The sequence below is a fragment of the Bufo bufo genome, chromosome 4 (assembly GCF_905171765.1).
Source record: "Bufo bufo chromosome 4, aBufBuf1.1, whole genome shotgun sequence".
Lineage (NCBI taxonomy): Eukaryota > Metazoa > Chordata > Amphibia > Anura > Bufonidae > Bufo > Bufo bufo.
Window position 1 is genome coordinate 491,590,472 of NC_053392.1, and position 19,413 is coordinate 491,609,884.

The window sequence follows — 19,413 nt, forward strand, 5'->3', positions numbered from 1 at the left end:
TTTTTTTTAATTCTATTTCCTGAACATGTTCATGGGGCTGCCATTTTGCCCGAGCTGTTCTTAGTAGCATCTAGAGATATGCTTTACAGTAACCACTATGGACGTAATGGATAGGTTCTGACCTCACTGATTTCTACAGGATAGTTTTCTACTCATGCTCTGTGACCTGTGCAGAGGTCAGGAGGGAGTAGATAAGCTGTGTTATTACATACTGGGAATGGTGGCCACTTCTCTATATATAGAAGATATATCATTTTAATCCTGCTTGTGATGATAAGCAGATAACTGGAGTAAAGTGATCTGTACAGACCAAGAAATGGTGCCTATTAGGATTAGTGGCCAGCGTGAAAACTGCTATATTTTTTATATAGATAATGACATAGAATTAAGAGTTAGTGGAACAGCACAAAAATTCTTGAAAAATATGTTTAACATAAAAACAGGATTAAATTTTTGATAGATCATCATTTCACAGCACTTTCCAGTAATAAAACTGAATTGAACACTTCATTTTCCATACTTTATAAGCTATAGGCAGCCTCTCTGTACCTTTATCAAACTAGTCTTAGATTGTGGGGGTCTACATAGACCATAAACAGAATTTATTATATTTTTTTCACTTACTAGTTGGTGATGAATTGGTCAGCGCTTGTAGAATGGAATCCGCCTCAAGAGTGGACATCATTTTCAACATTAATTCTGCTTGCTGTTCAAGACCAACCTCCAAACGGGCATCTAGTGCTAGAGGTAATAAAACAAGGACAAAAAGAATGCCAAGGCAATCCATTGAAAAAAAAAAGTTATTTAGACTCAATCAGCAATAGAAAATAATACACTGGGGGGAAAAAAGTTAAATAGAATATATACAGAGAACGAACGGCACCAGAATGCATTAAGTTCTTGTTCTTTTGACAGATAATACAACCGGATCCGTTCTGAACGGATGCAGACGGTTGTATTATGGACTGGATGCGTTTTTGCTATCCCCTGCCGGATCCAGCAAAAACGCATATGTGAAAGTAGCCTTATAAATCTTACATAAAAATAGAAAGAAGACGTCACAGAGGGACATTTATCAACCTATTCACGTGACAGTTAGGCCAAAAAAAAAAAAGGGGTTCACGCTATGTGTGCGCAATACTTTGCGACTTTTTAAGCTTTTCAACACTTTTCTGAAGTGGCGAAAAAGGGTGAGGCTTCATAGGGCATGCAGGATTTACTATAACTTATACCAGAAACTGGCGTAAGTTATAGCTGAAGTACGCGCCGGCCCTTTGCTGGTGTAGACTTCAGTTTCTGCCAGAGACGTGCCTAATTTATTAAGGGGCATCTGCATTAGGCGCATCTCACTCCCTCTTGAGGGATCAAGATTGGTATATGGGAACGCCAGTCTTGACAAATGCCCCTCACAGTGTTCCTTATATTCTGAATCCTACTGTATTGCAGCATGGACACTGGATGATCTTGGATTTGTGAAGAATTTGGACAAGTCTATATATCGCTGCTACTTCACTTTGTAAGACAAATTGTGATAGATTATAAGTACAGTAGATACACAGACACCACTAAATTCTCACCTTGAGACACAGATACGGTCACAGTTTGGGTACCATTTTTTTCTGTCGTGGCTGCTGGTTTTGCTACAGGAAGCCCAACACCTCCAATGTGGTAAGGATTGTAATTGTAGGTGCCATAATCTGCACCCCAATAATCATACCATGTGCTGCTGATCGGCTTTTGGTGGAGAAAAAAAACAAAAAAAACATCTGAATGACTTTCAATGAAAATACAAAAAATATACACGATACACGGACGCTACTGTGTGCATTTTTTTTTCTTTTTAAAATCATTCACTAGTCTAATTTGATGGACCAGAATAACACATCCATGGAGTTTCTCGATTCAGAAACCTGGAGAGAGCACTTCAGTGAAGCACTGCCTCCTGGACACTTGCAGGACCAGCATCGGGCAGAATAAAAAGAGTTTCTCACTACTCCTAATAATAATAAAAGTTCCAGCAAATATATATTTATACACTTCTCCCGATCCCCTGCCTAGGGCTGGGATCGGTTTGACATGGTCAAAACTGCTGCCAGATTCCCTTTAATTTGATGGGTCTGTGTGATGCCTTGGTGCAGTCAGGACAGTGCATGCATGGATATTCCTGTCGTCTGAATCAAGTCTTACAGACATTTACCTAAAGCCACGTTCACACTTGCAAACTGTGGTCAGTATATTGCATTAGTATGTGTAAATCCAAACCAGGAGTGGAACACAAAGTATTAAAAAAAAAAAAAAAAAGTGTAAAAGGTGGCTTCAAAAAAGTTTGGGATATTTTTGCAGTATTCATGGCATTTTGTGTACAAACGGTTTTAGGTGCATTTTTTTGGTAAAAAACAAACAAAGAACTGCTCCAGATCTAAGATGAAAGTTTATGGGAAATTATGGAATGGTGTCGGTTTAAAGGCACATGTCAAGAGAAAAAATTATTTATTTTTAAAAAAAAGCCATAAAAACAGCATGCAGTATGGAAAAATATGCACATGGCCCCCTATGACTTTTTGGTGGAAAGATTTGCCCCTCTTCTGTGTTTTTGGATTCACTCCTGATTTTGGCTTACAAATACAAGATGCAAGATATTGGCCACAAGTGTGAATGAGACCTAAAGCTAAGGTTACCAGATCTAACAGATTTTAACTTCTGCTCTATGTGCAAAATCACCACTGATTCTGCGTAACTGACTGACACCACTGAGGTTGTGTATCGGTAAAAGCAATTCCTTTGATATGGTGAATGCAGAGTTTACCGAGGAGCAATTCTTTGCTTGGGCTAGGTACTCACAGTGTGACTAGAGTGAACACGTACTATTGGGGCAAGCGGACACCGTTTTAGTGCACTTGAAGGCGTTCAACCAGATTATGTAGACAATCTACTGTAATATGTATTGGGGCAGTAAATAACCCTCAGCCAGTGGCGTCTACAATAAAATTAACATGTGCTGCCAGAATAACACTGGTGCTAATACCAGCAGCATTATGCACAACCAGCATATGTAGGTTACCCATACAAAATCAGACGCTGCACGCGCTTGGCCAACAGCTTCCCTTCCGACCTCACAACCCCATACACATGCATGCTCAGCTGAGTGTGCATGTATTTTGAAAGGGTAGAGAGGAGTAAGCCACTGTCAGACACCTCTGGTAGCTTATCTCCTGTGGGAACAAAGGATTGGGCATGCTGAAATCCAAAATACCCGACTTTACTTCCCCCTCCACCCCCCCCCTCCCCAATATCTGCTCTTGTGCAAGAGTCAGGAGACACCCCCATACACATTAAAGGGTCAGTCAATCCTGCCGACATGAAGGGTTCTGCTGAAAATAATCTGAAGTGTAATCTGAATGTGAAGTAAACTGCTTTCTTAGGATGCATCGTTTTTATATGGATCAATAACCTACTCTTTGGTATTCACAAATCATAATACCCATCATCAGCAAGTAACGTGTGAAACGATTCCAAATAAGCCAAAGAAAATAAATATATTTCAAGACCATAAAGTCGAGATGATCAAAGGTGGAGCTTCAAGAACTAATTAGGTAGAAAAGAAACACTATAAACTTCCTAAATGGCATCTAAGGGCATCTGTCAGCAGTACCTATGACACTGGCTGACCCGTTACATGTGCGCTTGGCAGCTGAAGGTATCTGTGTTGGTCCTGTGTTTATATGTGCCCGCATTGCGGAGAAAAATGATATTTTAATATATGCAAATGAGTCTCTAGGAGCATCGAGGGCGTTGCCGTTACACCTAGAGACGCCGCTCTCTCTGAAACTGCAATGCCCTCAGCTTCCAAGCACACATGCAACAGATTAGTCAGTTTCATAGGAAGAAATCTGCTGACAGATGCCTTTTAATTATCCAAATCTCAAACGAAATAAAAACAAAATAAAAATATCTTTGTAAAAAAAAAAAAATTGTAATAGTTTATGCTCCATCCTTGAAAATTATTGGCTATATGATATACAAGGTTGCACACCTTCAATCTTTATTAAAAAATAAAAATAAAAAAAATCACTAAAAAGCAATGTATCTAGTACAAGGAACAAAAAGCCAAAGTTCAACTTACCTTGAAGACTTTGGCTGCAAGAGGATCTTTTTCCAAATCAATATCTAAAGGATCAATATCAACTTCCATCAGGTCTTGCAGTAATTCAAGGTCAATGTCTTTATCTTTATCCAAAGATGATAGAGGAGGAGCACCTTTGGGTGATGAAAACAGCTTTAATACTGCCAAGTAGTGAGGCCTGCCACCTACATACCTGGACCATGGGGACGATTACTGGGCAATTTTAAGGCTGTACTTTCATACTTTGTATACATTCAACTAAACAATCACATGATAATGATAAATCAAAAGTCTTAATACTGTGCAGCGACTTAGTATTTTACAGCGGCAATTTGCACTGCCCCAAACAGTATAGAAATCCTTACAACACAATACAAACAGTATATAACATACAACTATTTGTCATATTTAATACTGCATTGAAACAAAGTTACTAGCTACTTATTTAGCAGTACCCGTACTCTAACCCTATTTTTTACCCTCCCCCAAACAAGATTAAAACGCATACACTATACAACATAGTAAACCTGCTATATGGTTGTTTGGGACCCCACTAAGTTTCAGCAGAATTTCGCCCTTTCTTTTCTGTCGTGGTCTCTTACAATTACCTGTGATGTCAGGAGTTAAAGGCTCATCCACCGTTTCCACTAATGGTATGACTGAGGACTGCGGCAATGAATCATCGGAGTCACCAGCTGCAGCTGCTGCCTCGTCTCCCATGGCAGACTCATCCAGGGCTTCAGCAGCTATAGGTGCCAACAGCTCCCCTGTAAGTAAAGGTCACAAGACACGTTCAAATTTATTTTCACAATTGCAGGTCACTCTGCCCGTGATCACTCCAGGTACGTCTTCTTTTACACATGCAGCAAAACCATCTGGCAGGCTGTTGCAACAGAGGGACAGCCTGCCAGAGGTCTCCAGATCCGGCCAAGCCAGATAGTGCTATTTAACCGCCAGGCCCCATAGACTATAATGGGATCCGGCATCTCCCCAGCATTTAAGTGTGCATGGTCAGGAAAAAAAACAAAAAAAAAGGATGCTTCTCCGACAGCAAGCTGTGATACTGAAAACAGTGAGGAGCTGTATACACTCACCTAAAGAATTATTAGAAACACCATACTAATACGGTGTTGGACCCCCTTTTGCCTTCAGAACTGCCTTAATTCTACGTGGCATTGATTCAACAAGGTGCTGATAGCGTTCTTTAGAAATGTTGGCCCATATTGATAGGATAGCATCTTGCAGTTGATGGAGATTTGAGGGATGCACATCCAGGGCACGAAGCTCCCGTTCCACCACATCCCAAAGATGCTCAATTGGGTTGAGATCTGGTGACTGTGGGGGCTATTTTAGTACAGTGAACTCATTGTCATGTTCAAGAAACCAATTTGAAATGATTTGAGCTTTGTGACATGGTGCATTATCCTGCTGGAAGTAGCCATGCCATCAGAGGATGGATACATGTTCTCATTCTGTTTACGCCAAATTCGGACTCTACCATTTGAATGTCTCAACAGAAATCGAGACTCATCAGACCAGGCAACATTTTTCCAGTCTTCAACAGTCCAATTTTGGTGAGCTCGTGCAAATTGTAGCCTCTTTTTCCTATTTGTAGTGGAGATGAGTGGTACCCGGTGGGGTCTTCTGCTGTTGTAGCCCATCCGCCTCAAGGTTGTGCGTGTTGTGGCTTCACAAATGCTTTGCTGCATACCTCGGTTGTAACGAGTGGTTATTTCAGTCAACGTTGCTCTTCTATCAGCTTGAATCAGTCGGCCCATTCTCCTCTGACCTCTAGCATCCACAAGGCATTTTTGCCCACAGGACTGCCGCATACTGGATGTTTTTCCCTTTTCACACCATTCTTTGTAAACCCTAGAAATGGTTGTGCGTGAAAATCCCAGTAACTGAGCAGATTGTGAAATACTCAGACCGGCGCGTCTGGCACCAACAACCATGCCACGCTCAAAATTGCTTAAATCACCTTTCTTTCCCATTCTGACATTCAGTTTGGAGTTCAGGAGATTGTCTTGACCAGGACCACACCCTTAAATTCATTGAAGCAACTGCCATGTGATTGGTTGACTAGATAATTGCATTAATGAGAAATAGAACAGGTGTTCCAAATAATTCTTTAGGTGAGTGTATATTGAAACCTCTCCGAAAGACCGGACTCATTCAGAGCAGATTTCCTGTAACTGATTTTTAGTTCCATCATATTATGCATACTGACCATCTTCTTTGAGAAGACTGACCCCCTAAAAGACTACTTTTACAGAAATTTTGGGTGGTTGTCTCACTGTATTAGAAAGTCACACTCCATTACACAATTAAAGGGGTTTTCCGAGATTTTTATACTGATGACGTATTCTCAGCATCCCTGCCAATCAGCTGTTTGGGAATGCACCAGGGCTCCTGTAAGCGCCACGGCCTTCTCTCAGCTTTTCCTAGGCCGAGTGACAACAAGTTCATGTGTCACATGGCCTTGGCGCAGTTCAGCCCCAATTTAAGTGAATGGGGCTGAGAGCGCTACCAAGAACAGCCCCTATACACAGCGCTCTGCTTGCTAAGCTGAGAGAAGGCAGCAGTTCTCACAGGAGTGCTGGTGCCTTCTCAAAACAGCTGATTGGCAGGGGTCCCGGGTGTCAGACCCCCACCGATCAGTATAAAAAAACTCAGAAACCCTTTTAAGCTTGTAAAAAATAAAAACTACATTCTCTGTGCTATCATAGAGTGCAGATGCCCTGTCCAACAAAGGGTCTGTTGCTTTGAAGATCAGCAAAAGTCACAGATCACACAGTGCTGTCCCCTCTGCTCCGTTTTGAAAGAGCATATGTGCCATTCCTTGAGAGTCAAAAAAAGACGGCTGTGTGTGATCTCGGAAGACTTAAATGCTTAAGCACTTGAATGGGACAGAGCTGCACATAGGCCATATGACTAATAAAAGTGAAGTCTCTGGCCTAGGAAGAGATCCACAGGCTCTTTAAACAGCTGCGGGATCGGACCCCTATCAGATATTGATGACTTAATTTGCAGGACAGGCCATCGATATTAAAACGCTCAGAAAACCCCTTTAAAGCATGAGAAACATGATATTCATTGCTCCTTACCTGCTAAAATGTCTTGAAGCATGCACGTCAAAGAATATTGTGCCCAGGCACCACCCCAAGAAATGTCTCCTCGGTTAAAGTCTGTGCCAACCAACAGCAGCAGAAGTCTTTCCAGTTGCTGTTCATTCACAACCTCACACAAATGTATAGTCGGACGGGTGGCATTTGCTATTCTGGCAAGCACCTGATAACGTAAAAGAAATATAAGTACAAAAGGATCACACTATAAAGAAGAAATCTAGCTATAAGTTTAGAATTGTGCATGATGGGAGGAACCCACATTGGTCTCACCTTCCCAGCTATACATACAAATTCAAGAAGGGGTTATATGTAGCAAGCAGTCACTTTACAGTCACAACACCATAATAAAGAATTCATTTTCAGAACAAGAAAAATAAACTTCTGTTACTTCTATCAAAGAAAGCAGAATGATTCCCATTGGAAAGTCATTTCTACATCAGGAAACTGTCCTGCTGGACACCAGAGGTGACCATACAGTGCGAGCGTCTTTCCTTGCAAAGCTGTAAACTCTAAATAGTGGTACAAAGCCTGGGACCCCCCATGCTGTTGTGTGCGACTCCCAGCCATCCTTAGGGACTAATTTCTGTTTGGCACTTCAGAGATGACAAGAGGTGGAGAGGTGGCTGCAAAATGTATTATTAACAACTAGAAACCCCTCCCCTCTGGAGTGTCGAACAAGGGAGCAAGAGACTCCTACTCTCATCTTCCATGCAAATTCCAGTAAGTCCTGCTGAATGAAGACAGAAGGTCCTATCTTCATTCAGCAGGACCTGCACTGACGTCAGCGCGCTCACCAAATGGTAAGCTCGATGACGTCAGCAAAGGTCCTTTTGCAGGTCCTTCAAGAAAAACAAAGAAAAGGATCCCGGCTGCGCAAATCAAGTGGATGAGGTGAGTAATGTTTTTATTATTTTTTTAACCCTCAATTGACATTATACTTAGCATTCTGTATTAAAGAATGCTATTATTTTTCATTATAACCATGTTAGAATGGAAAATAATAAAGTAAATGGGGTCCCGGGTCGCTCATCCCTGGGCTCCTTATCAACCATGCGTGAAAATCGCACTGTATCCGCACTTGCTTGCAGATGTGATGCAATTTTCACGCAGCCTCATTCATTTCTATAGGACCTGCGTTGCGTGAAAAACGCAGAATATAGAACATGCTGCGATTTTCATGCAACGCACAAATGATGCGTAAAAGAACATCGCTCATGTACACAGCCCCATTGAAATGAATGGGTCCGGATTCAGTGCGGGTGCAATGCATTCACCTCACGCATTGCACCTGTGCGGAATACTCGCCCGTGTGAAAGGGGCCTAAGAGTGGTAGAATCTTCCGACCACCCTCCTGTTGGGTACCTTAACCAGGGCTTTGGAGTTTTAGGTCGATTCGTAGAAATGTACAGACTCAAGCTTAGTGGTGATAGATAATCAGCTCTCACTTCTCCTGTGCTCTCTCCTATCCATATACTATAAACAGTGAAAAATTGGGTGTTCTAGTGGTGATAGATTATCAGTTCTCAATTCTCGTGTGTTCTTTGTCCATTATCCTGGGTATTTTCATGCTCCAACACCCTTTGTTACAATGCTTATAACTGTGCTGCACATGCTCAGTAGTGAGTTCCTCCTCTAAAGACCAGATAAGGAAGTTCACTACTGGGCAGGCCTGCAGTCATCTCAGAACTGCTAGACAGAACAGGAAGACAGCATTAAAAGGGGCTGTCTGAGAATAAGTAACCTTTCACAGGTAAGAAGAGAACCATACCTACTCCCCACCGCTCTGGTCCTGCGTGACGGCTCCCATGTGTCTATTTTCCAGGCCGCTGCTTATTTAATTCGTCCCCGGCACAGGCATGATCCTCTGTTCCGCTGCAGCCAAAAACTGGCTTCAGCAATGACCTGTCTCTTGTGGACACATGACTGCTGAATCCAATCATTGGCTGCAGAGGAGCAGATGATCATGCCGATGCCGGAGATGAAGTCAACAAGCAGAGGACTGGAAGATAAACACATGGGAGGCTGTGCACAGTACCATAGCTGCAGATATCAGGTAAGTAGGAATCTTTCCATAGCGGAGGTAGGTTGGGGGCACCCGTGAGAAGTTATTTATTCCCGGTCCCTTTTATGCACTGAATATATAGCAGCTGCACTTTTTACATGTTTCTTTTATTCCGATTTAGACTTGCACTATCCTCTGTTTCCAGGACTTACATATAGAGCTTTTCTAAGTTTTGAGGACAAATTCACAGATTTCTTAAAATTATTAAGTGTATAACATTGTTTTCCAGTTATTAAATGCATAATACATTTATTTACAGGAATTTAGAAAATTACAGGAATATCAAACTGCATTCCAATAAATGTGGTTTTATCTAAGTACTCTGATTCCTTATGGGATAGTGAGAAATCCAGATATTAGCATTTTACTACAGTAAATTTGTTATTACTAAATTACTGGCCATTTATGAAAGAGTCTGAGCTGGAGTGAGAAATAGATGGAGTCAGAATCAGAGCTTTGGATTACCGACTCCACAGCCCTAACCTTAACAGTGAATAACTTCATAAATATATCTAGCACTCAACCTGACCAAAAAAAAAAAAAAGCTCTACTGACATATTGGCTGGCAGCATTCCTTGTGGAGTCAATGCCTGCATGTAGCTTATTCTGCCCCACTGAGCAGCTTCTCAATAGGTCATAGCTAGGGTCTCCTTCACCTAGGGCAGTGATGGAGAACCTTTTAGAGACCGAGTGCCCCACTTATTTATCGTAAAGTGGCAACATGGCAATGTAACCTAAATACTACAGTCTAATGTAGTATATCTTCCATGTACTTTATCATGTAGCTATAATAGCCTGCCTACAGTCAATGCGCTACCTGTGCTGTTCATAGTACGCCCTGCGCTGATGGCAGAAAACATCTAAGGCAATTTGGTACACCATAGACTTTTTCCAGGGTGCGGGTGCCCACAGAGAGGGCTCAGAGTGCCGCCTCTGGCACCCGTGCCATAGGTTCGCCATCACTGACCTAGGGCAGTGATGGCTAACCTCCGACACTCCAGCTGTGGTGAAACTACGACTCCCAGAATGCTCCATTTATTTCTGTGGCATTCTGAGAACAGCCAAGCAAGTGTGCATCTTAGTAGTCGTAGTTTCACCACATCACATATCTAGGGTAAAGGTGTTAACTGCCCTGGATCAAATAACCTGGCCTGAGTAGAGAGGCTTGTCGGCGGCTGTGCCAACCCTGTCAGATGCAGTCCTACAAGCAGGAAAGATTCACCGCGCCTGCGCACTTCATTCCCCATTATTGGTAGAGGCACAAGGCCGGCTAGATGTACGGGCCGGCACATGCGCATTAAACGCCCTTGTGCTTCTGCCCATAATAGGGAATGAAGTTTGCAGGCGCGGCGAATCTTGTGAACAGCGCTGGCGCTCAATTTCTGAAGAACCTAAGGCGGGACAGAGGGGGGAAAGGGGAGGGGTTTCATATGAAAAACAACGAGGGGGCTGGGCACCAGCCACGTGAATGCCGCCCCTGGGCACCTTCAGAACCTAATTAACATATTGAATAAAAGTGGTTTTTAGCAAAAATAAGCGACGGACAGCTATACGGTAAGTAGCATTCTAATATGGGGACTATCATGCAGATCATGGTGTTAGTGTTCTATAATGGTCAGTTTAGGTGAAAGACTCCCTTTAAAGGGGTTGGCCACTATATAAGTACTTTCCACTATATAGTGGGAGGTAGGGTAAAAAAAAGAGTTCCCTAATATACTTTATTAAAAAAAATCCAAATGGTAATTGTTTTATAATGAGCCTCGCCCCCTCAGCCCCGCTCTGCGTGCAGCCAGTCTGTCCATGGCTGCACGCGACATGGAGGAGCTTAAGAGAAAGCTCGTCCATGGCTTTATTCTAACTGCACATGCGCTGCTTTTCCTAATAAGAGCAGCGCATGCTCAGTCTGCCCCTGCCACTGGCACGCTCCCCGCTCCGACTCTGCCTCTACAACTGGCTTATTCCTGTCAGAGTTCGGAGCGGGAAGAAAACTAAGAGCGCGTCGGGGATCATATAGTACCCAAATACATATTTTCATGTCTCCATAATAAAGGAAAAAAAATAAAAACATTAAAATTGTGTGGTTCTCCAAAGAGGAAGAGTATGCGACTTAGTATCAGACGTTTCGGTCCGTCCCGGACCTTTCCCAACGAGTCGCTAAAAATAAAAGCATACGTATTAGAAGAAGAAACAGATAACACATTAAGCGCGGTTTGGCAGGATACCCGCAAGTATAACCATGGTATCAAAAAAGTCAGAGGTCTGTAACATGGACACTAGTCACCTAGGTAGAGTATCACAGAGGGGAGGTACTAATATTCAAAGGATAGCTAGTAACAATATAGTAGACAATTGAAGCACAAGCGGCTGACTATCTGATTACATATAATCATAGGGTAAGTGAAGTAATATCTTCCACAGGTGGTAGTATTGACATTGAAAGAGGTATGGCAACAGAGGGTCCAAGCTGAGATAAAGCTGATAATACACTAGGGTGAAAAAAGTAAGAGAAAGGGCTACGGAACGGACATACAGATGCAGACAGTATTAAAATAAATGGGTCCACACCCAATATGCAAAAAATGTGGATCATATGCAAACCAAAAATACATGTCGTGTGCATGAGGTGAGGCCTAATGTAGATTTTTATATGTAAACGGGCGTTCAAAATCAGAAAACCTGTTTAGAATCTTTCTTTTAACAAGTTTCTATATGCCTGAATGGCAAACAGCAGTACTATTTCCAACAGCCCGAGTCACATTTTATCAGGACAATAATAGCAGAAGAGATTTTCAATAGTAATAGAAGGAAGAATATATACTTTAGCAGCACTGGTACCTTGCATACAAACAGGAGGAGATCAGCATGACAAGTGAAGTCCATAGACAAAAGAAAAAGAGCTAGCTTCTGCACGACAGAAATACAACGCTCATGCGCCAAGGTGAAAGGCAGAGGCTCAATTTCTGGGCTCTCTTTGGTTGCAGATACTTCTGTGTCTTGAGCAGACCGAGGCCACTCAGCAGTGCGGCGAAGGCGTATTAAATCTTTAAAGTGCTGTGGAGGGGAAAAAAAATTATATCTGGATTAATTTTATGCACCCATCCGAGTCTAATGACATATACACCAGGAAACGATCAAAAGCTCCATGGGTGCCAAGAGTGCCCTTTCAGCATCCATCAGGCCAGTATACTTTTATTTCTACTATACAGAAACATGCAGCAGACTGTGCTTTTCTATACCATGGGCCAAAGCAAAAAAAAAAGAAAGGTATAACATGCAGTATATGTTAAGAATTTACTTGAGTGAGCAACATGTCACTGTCCCTCAGAAGTAGGTCAAGAAACCTTTCCAATGCATACCTCCAATACAAAGACGAATGCAGAGTGCACCGAGCCTTGGTTATATCGTCTTCTATTTTTGCTGTTTTAAAGAGTAACTAAACTTTTACACTAACTTTTAATATGTTGTCCCTAACCCCCTAAAAAATATTTTTCTATTATACTTTACTTATTAATTCTCCATTTTTACTATATTTTTTCATCCCTAAAACGCACCATTCACTCGTGCGCTAAAACTCAGATGTCCGTACACCGCTGAGCTGTCAGCGGTGTAAGGAGTACTCATTTTATGAATGGGGCCGCAGCAGCGCAGGGAGTATGGGCAGGAGCGATCATTGCTGCTCCTGCACGTGCTCCCTGGACTACTACTAACTGCTGGCATAGCACATGGGTACCCTGTACCCATCTACTATGCCAGGATTAGCTGAGCGGAGCAGAAGTCCGCTCAGCTAGTCCTGGCATAGTAGATGGGTACAGGGTACCCATGTGCTATGCCAGCAGTTAGTAGTAGTCCAGGGAGCACGTGCAGGAGCAGCAATGATCGCTCCTGCCCATACTCTCTGCGCTGCTGCGGCCCCATTCATAAAATAAGCACTCCGCTGACAGCTCAGCGGTGTACCGAGATCTGAGTTTTAGCGCACCGGTGAATGGTGCGCTTTAGGGAAGAAAAAGTACAAAAAAAATAGAAAATTATTAAAGTATATTAGAAAATGATTTTTTAGGGGGTTAGGGACAGCATATTAAAAGTTAGTGTAAAAGTTTACTCTTTAAGCCCCTGACAGGACAGTGAATATGCTATAAAGACTGTTCAAGCTGAAGTTCCAGGTTCAATTACCTTAGGCTTATCATTCACTCAGTCAGGTCCATAAATATTGGGACATCGACACAATTCTAACATTTTTGGCTCTCTACACCACCACAATGGATTTGAAATGAATTGAACAAGAGATGCTTTAACTGCAGACTGTCAGCTTTAATTTGAGGGTATTTACATCCAAATCAAGTGAACGGTGTAGGAATTACAACAGTTTGCACATGTGCCTCCCACTTATTAACTATATATTTTCAATTGGTCTGAGACCACTAATTGTCTCTGGGTTGACACGTGCTCTGGGTTAGCAGTATTAAAATTTAACATTTATTATGTACCCATAAAATAATACTAGAACTCACACATTAAAATTATCAGTGGTGCCTGTCTTATTGCACAATTCTGTGGTGTAATTGTACTGATTGGCTACTAGGGGGCGCTAGAGCTCTTTTCTCTAATGATATCTGTGGTCTAATTTTTCTGGTAGTCACAGTTATTTATGTTGCGCTCTGTTAATTCCACAGTGCGCTCCTTTACCTAAGAGCGTCCTCCCTGGGCACTAAGTACTACAATACATATCAAACGATTTGGCTCGACATGGCACTTCACTGCCTAAAATCACATGTACAACACTCTGCCCCTCGACATGTTTCGCCAAGCTCCCTTGGCGTCTTCAGGGGAATGGGCAGTGTTTGTGTTGGGGGCGGGACTGGGCTTATAAAACCTCCCAGCATTTGTCATGACTGCATGGACCAATAACCATCTCTTTTACATCTCACCATGTTCTCCCGGCCAATCGGTACTGGCGTTACGTGGGATGTCCTATTGTAAGACCTTCCCACCTCCTTTTCTTCAAACCGGCAATCAGCTGCGCGAACCGTCCGTGCGCATAGACTTGGTAGCGATCGTAAGTTCTCCCTCATTGCGCATGCCCAGGCACTCTAATGATGTTGACATTCTTATTTCTTAGTAATGCGCCTGCGTCTGAACTTGTACTGGTAATGCTTGCCATATATTCTTTCAGTATATTCAGGGACTTTATAATCGTCCGTCTTACTTCCGGATCTCGGTGCGCATGCGCCCAGACTTAGTGCCGATCGTAGAACTACCTGTTCACTGGGCTTGCTCAGACACTTGGTCTTACATTCTGAATAATTTCAATAGGTCTGGTTTTTCATCGCTTAGGTACAGTTTGCTCTCTAATTACTCATTTCATATATGGATTGTGCCTACTGCAAGGCTGTTACACCTACTTATTACAGGACTACCTCCCTACTTCTAATGTTCGGCGCCTTACATGGAGATAATTTGCTGGCCTAGTATATAGTGATTTATTGGACATGTATATTTGCTATGTGATGCTCCCTATGTTTTTAGTATTTTCTGTGTACCTACATAAACACAGGAGGGAAAAGGGTGGGGGAGGGGGGGGATTCCTATTCTTATCTAACGCTTTCCCATCTGTATGATTTTAAATAATTTATGATATACGATTTTATAAGTTTATGCGTGGTTTACAGTTGGGTATTGCTATTTGCTGGACTTTCATGTGGGATTATTAGATGGTCCTCTTATGCTAATATTAGCACTAACTTTCCTATTAGATCCATTATTCCAATAGTAGCTGATTAGCCTATAGTATATAGTCGTTAGTCCACCAGTCTTCTATGTGCTGTTATATCTATGCTCACCAACCCTATGTGTGTATAATTTGGTCTCAGACCAATTGAAAATATAGCGTTTGAGTCTCAACACGTGCGAGTGGGTCCAATGTAATTGTAGTCCCACTTATTAAGGGACCAAAAGTAATGGGACAATTGGCTTGTCAGCTGTTCCATGTCTAGGTGTGTGTTATTCCCTCATTATCCCAATTACAATGAGCAGATAAAAGGTCCAAAGTTCATTTCAAGATGAGATCCAAAGAGCTGTCACTATCAGTGAAGCAAGCCATCATTAGGCTGAAAAAAAACAAAACATCAGAGCGATAGCAAAAACATTAGGCCTGGGCAAAACAACTGTTTGGATCATTCTTAAAAAGAAGGAACGCACCGGTGAGCTCAGCAACACCAAAAGACCCGGAAGACCACGGAAAACAACTGTGGTGGATGACCAAAGAATTCTTTCCCTGGTGAAGAAAACACCCTTCACAACAGTTGGCCAGATCAAGAACACGCTCCAGGAGGTAGGTGTAGGTGTGTCAAAGTCAACAATCAAGAGAAGACTTCACCAGAGTGAATACAGAGGGTTCACCACAAGATGTAAACCATTGGTGAGCCTCAAAAACAGGAAGGCCAGATTAGAGTTTCCCAAAACGACATCTAAAAAAGTTCACAGTTCTGGAACAAGATCCTATGGTCAGATGAGACAAAGATCATAGTGATGGGAAGAGAAGAGTATGGGGAAGGAAAGAAACTGCTCATGATCCTAAGCATACCACCTCATCAGTGAAGCATGGTGGTGGTAGTGTCATGGCGTGGGCATGTATGGCCGCCAATGGAACTGGTTCTCTTGTATTTATTGATGATGTGACTGCTGACAAAAGCAGCAGGATGAATTCTGAAGTGTTTCGGGCAATATTATCTGCTCATATTCAGCCAAATGCTTCAGAACTCATTGGACGGCGCTTTACAGTGCAGATGGACAATGACCCAACGCATACTGCAAAAGCAACCAAAGAGTTTTTTTAAGGGAAAGAAGTGGAATGTTATGCAATGGCCAATTCAATCACCTGACCTGAATCCGATTGAGCATGCATTTCACTTGCTGAAGACCAAACTGAAGGGAAAATGCCCCAAGAACAAGCAGGAACTGAAGACAGTTGCAGTAGAGGCCTGGCAGAGCATCACCAGGGATGAAACCCAGCGTCTGGTGATGTCTATGCGTTCCAGACTTCAGGCTGTAATTGACTGCAAAGGATTTGCAACCAAGTATTAAAAAGTTAAAGTTTAATTTATGATTATTCTGTCCCATTACTTTTGGTTCCTTAACAAGTGGGAGGCACATATGCAAACTGTTGTAATTCCTATATCGTTCACCTGATTTGGATGTAAATACCCTCAAATTAAAGCTGACAGTCTGCAGTTAAAGCACATATTGTTCGTTTCATTTCAAATCCATTGTGGTGGTGTATAGTAGGGATCGACCGATATTGATTTTTTAGGGCCGATACCGATAATTTGTGAACTTTCAGGCCGATAGCCGATAATTTATACCGATATTCTGGGAATTTTCATTTTTGAGAAAAAAAAAATTCCTACACAAATCTGCTGAAAATTAATATGTTTATTGTTAATGTGTATTTTTTTTGTTTATTGTTAATGTGTATTTTTTTTTTAAGTCTTTTTCATTTATACTTAATATTTTTGTGTGGTTTTTTTTACTAACTTTTAGCCCCCTTAGGGACTAGAACCCTTGTCCTATTCCCCCTGATAGATCTCTATCAGGGTGAATAGGATCTCACACTGTCCCTGCTGCTCTGTGCTTTGTGCACACAGCAGCATGGAGCTTACCATGGCAGCCAGGGCTTCAATAGCATCCTGGCTGCCATGGTAACCGATCGGAGCCCCAGGCTTACACAGCTGGGGCTCCGATCGGAGGAGCAGGGGAGAGGGGATCCTGTGGCCACTGCCACCAATGAGTAATACTGGGTGGGGGGGGCGCACTGCGCCACCAATGTTTTTACTATTGGCCGGGATTGGGGTGGGGGCGCACTGCGCCACCAATGATTAATACTGGGGGGCGTGGGGGGCGCACTGCGCCACCAATGAAGATAAGTCTCTCAATCATTCATATACAGGAGGCGGGAGCTGGCTGCAGAATCACATAGCCGGCTCCCGACCTCTATGAGCGGTAGCTGCGATCCGCGGCACCTGAGGAGTTAACTACCGCGGATCGCAGCTATCGCTCATAGAGGCCGGGAGCCGGCTATGTGATTCTGCAGCCAGCTCCCGCCTCCTGTATATGAATGAATGAAAGGCTTATCTTCATTGGTGGCGCAGCGGCCACAGCCCCTCCCCTCCTCTTGTCTTCTCTTCTGTCATTGGCGGCAGCAGCAGCAGCACAGGGGGAGGAGACACTGCTTCCTTCTCCCCTGTGCTGCGGAGGGAACACAGAACGCGCTGAGAGCAGCGCGTTCTGTGTTCCCTATACGTTATCGGTATATCGGCAAAATAGATGCCGATACCGATAACGTTCAAAATCCTCAATATCGGCCGATAATATCGGCCAAACCGATAATCGGTCGATCCCTAGTGTATAGAGCCAAAAATGTTAGAATTGTGTCGATGTCCCAATATTTATGGACCCGACTATTTATAAGGTAGAAGAATTTAACCGTATAAAAGGTTATCTACAACCTTTCATCAAGCAGGAGGTAAAAGCTGGAATAGCTTCTCACCTTAGAAGTGGCTTGTTTGAGCTTTGCTTGTTCCACCAGCAGCTTGTAAGAGGATCCCTTGTTGCTCTGTATTTTCTCTTTTTCAATTTGCTCTACTAAAGCCTTCTGTTTTGCCTTTAGTAGGTTAAGTTGCTAGAAGGAAAGTTAATTTATTAAATGATATAAAAAACTTGTATCAGTTAACACTAGTGATCCAAGTATGATCTTAACGCCACAAATGGATCCAAAAAGGAGAAATCTTAGAACTGCTCTGAATGTAGAAGGCCTTCCACAAATATTCCACACCATACAGATTACCTGTTTGTGGTGAACGAGCTGTTTTCTGATCTTCCTGGAATACAGCCTATCCAAGCTGCTGCTTCCTTTGGTTGACCTATTCAGGCTGTGTGTGTGCAGGCTATTATTTATAAAACTCCATTGATTCCCTGTAAAAAGGAAGAGATATGATTCAATGGCAGGTATATTGGCAAGTGCATCCAGGACGCAACCAAATTTTTCTTCTAGTCTTCTCAAAGGCCTTTTTTTTTTTAGGAGAAACAAGGTGACTAAAAAAATGGCAACTGTGGCCTTTTTTTTTTATGACACTCACCGTGTACGATAAACATTTTAATATTTCAGACAGACATTTTCAGATGTGGCAATACCAATTATGTTTATTATTTTTTATATGAGAAAACTAGATTTCTGTACTTACCGTAAAATCTGTTTCTCTTCTGTTCATTGGGGGACACAGGCTTCACCTTGGGTATAGCTATTGCCATTAGGAGGCAGACACTAAGCACAAAAGTGTGAGCTCCTCCCTTCAGCTATACCCTTCCCACAGCTAAAACAGTTAGTGCAAAAGCAGTAGGAGAAGCAAGACAAAAACAGGGAAGCCAAACTATGTACAAACCCAGCACCACACAGGCCAGAAAAGGCCTGTAAAAGAACAGGTGGGAGCTGTGTTCCCCAATGAAAGGAAGAGAAACCGATTTTACAGTAAAAGTACAAAAATCTAGTTTTCTCCTCCTCATCATTGGGGGACACAGGCTGGGCCATGGGACGTTACAGAGCAGTCCTAAAAGGTGGGCCTAAACAGGAACCCTCTGGCAAATCAAAGAACCGCCGTCTGCAAAACTCTACGCCCCAGAGAAGCGTCAGAAGACACAAATGTGTGTACTCTGTAAAGTTTGGAAAAGGTGTGCAAAGACAACCAGATAACCGCCTTGCATACCTGAAAGGCTTCCAGGGCCGAAGCCACATGATACACTGCCCAAGAGGCCCCCACTGCCCAAGCAGAAGGAGCAGTAACCCGGAAGGGTGGGGCCTGGTCACTGACACTGTACGCTTTCACAATGAATCTATCGGGAAATGGAAGATTTAGACATAGCCAGCCCTCGTCTCGGCCCCTCTGGAATGACGAACAGGAAATCTGTCCGCCGGAAAGATGACGTCTGGGACAGATAGATGCGAACGGCTCGCACAAAATCAGGAGTGTGGAGAGACTGCTCATGAGTATGAGACGGGGCAGGACAAAATGAAGGGAGAATGATCTCTTCATTGAGATGGAATGCCGACA

The 19,413-nt window shown here is 42.8% G+C and overlaps 1 protein-coding gene across 10 annotated transcripts in view; it reads right to left on the minus strand.

Annotated features, from left to right (window-relative positions):
- Positions 1-19,413, minus strand: part of BIRC6 (baculoviral IAP repeat containing 6) — a 312,461-nt gene that overhangs the window by 148,575 nt on the left and 144,473 nt on the right. For 8 of the 10 annotated variants that reach the window (XR_005778475.1, XM_040429565.1, XM_040429564.1 and 5 more), the window contains 8 exons: positions 18,153-18,280; positions 17,856-17,987; positions 12,149-12,364; positions 7,231-7,414; positions 4,732-4,890; positions 4,124-4,257; positions 1,578-1,734; positions 625-741 (listed from right to left, as the gene is read on the minus strand). Coding sequence is in view for 9 of the 10 variants with exons in the window: in XM_040429565.1 (XP_040285499.1) it covers positions 625-741; positions 1,578-1,734; positions 4,124-4,257; positions 4,732-4,890; positions 7,231-7,414; positions 12,149-12,364; positions 17,856-17,987; positions 18,153-18,280 (1,227 nt within the window). In the remaining variant the exon portion in view is untranslated. The remainder of the gene's footprint in view (positions 1-624; positions 742-1,577; positions 1,735-4,123; positions 4,258-4,731; positions 4,891-7,230; positions 7,415-12,148; positions 12,365-17,855; positions 17,988-18,152; positions 18,281-19,413) is intronic. The other 2 variants (XM_040429561.1, XM_040429558.1) reach the window with 2 other exon arrangements.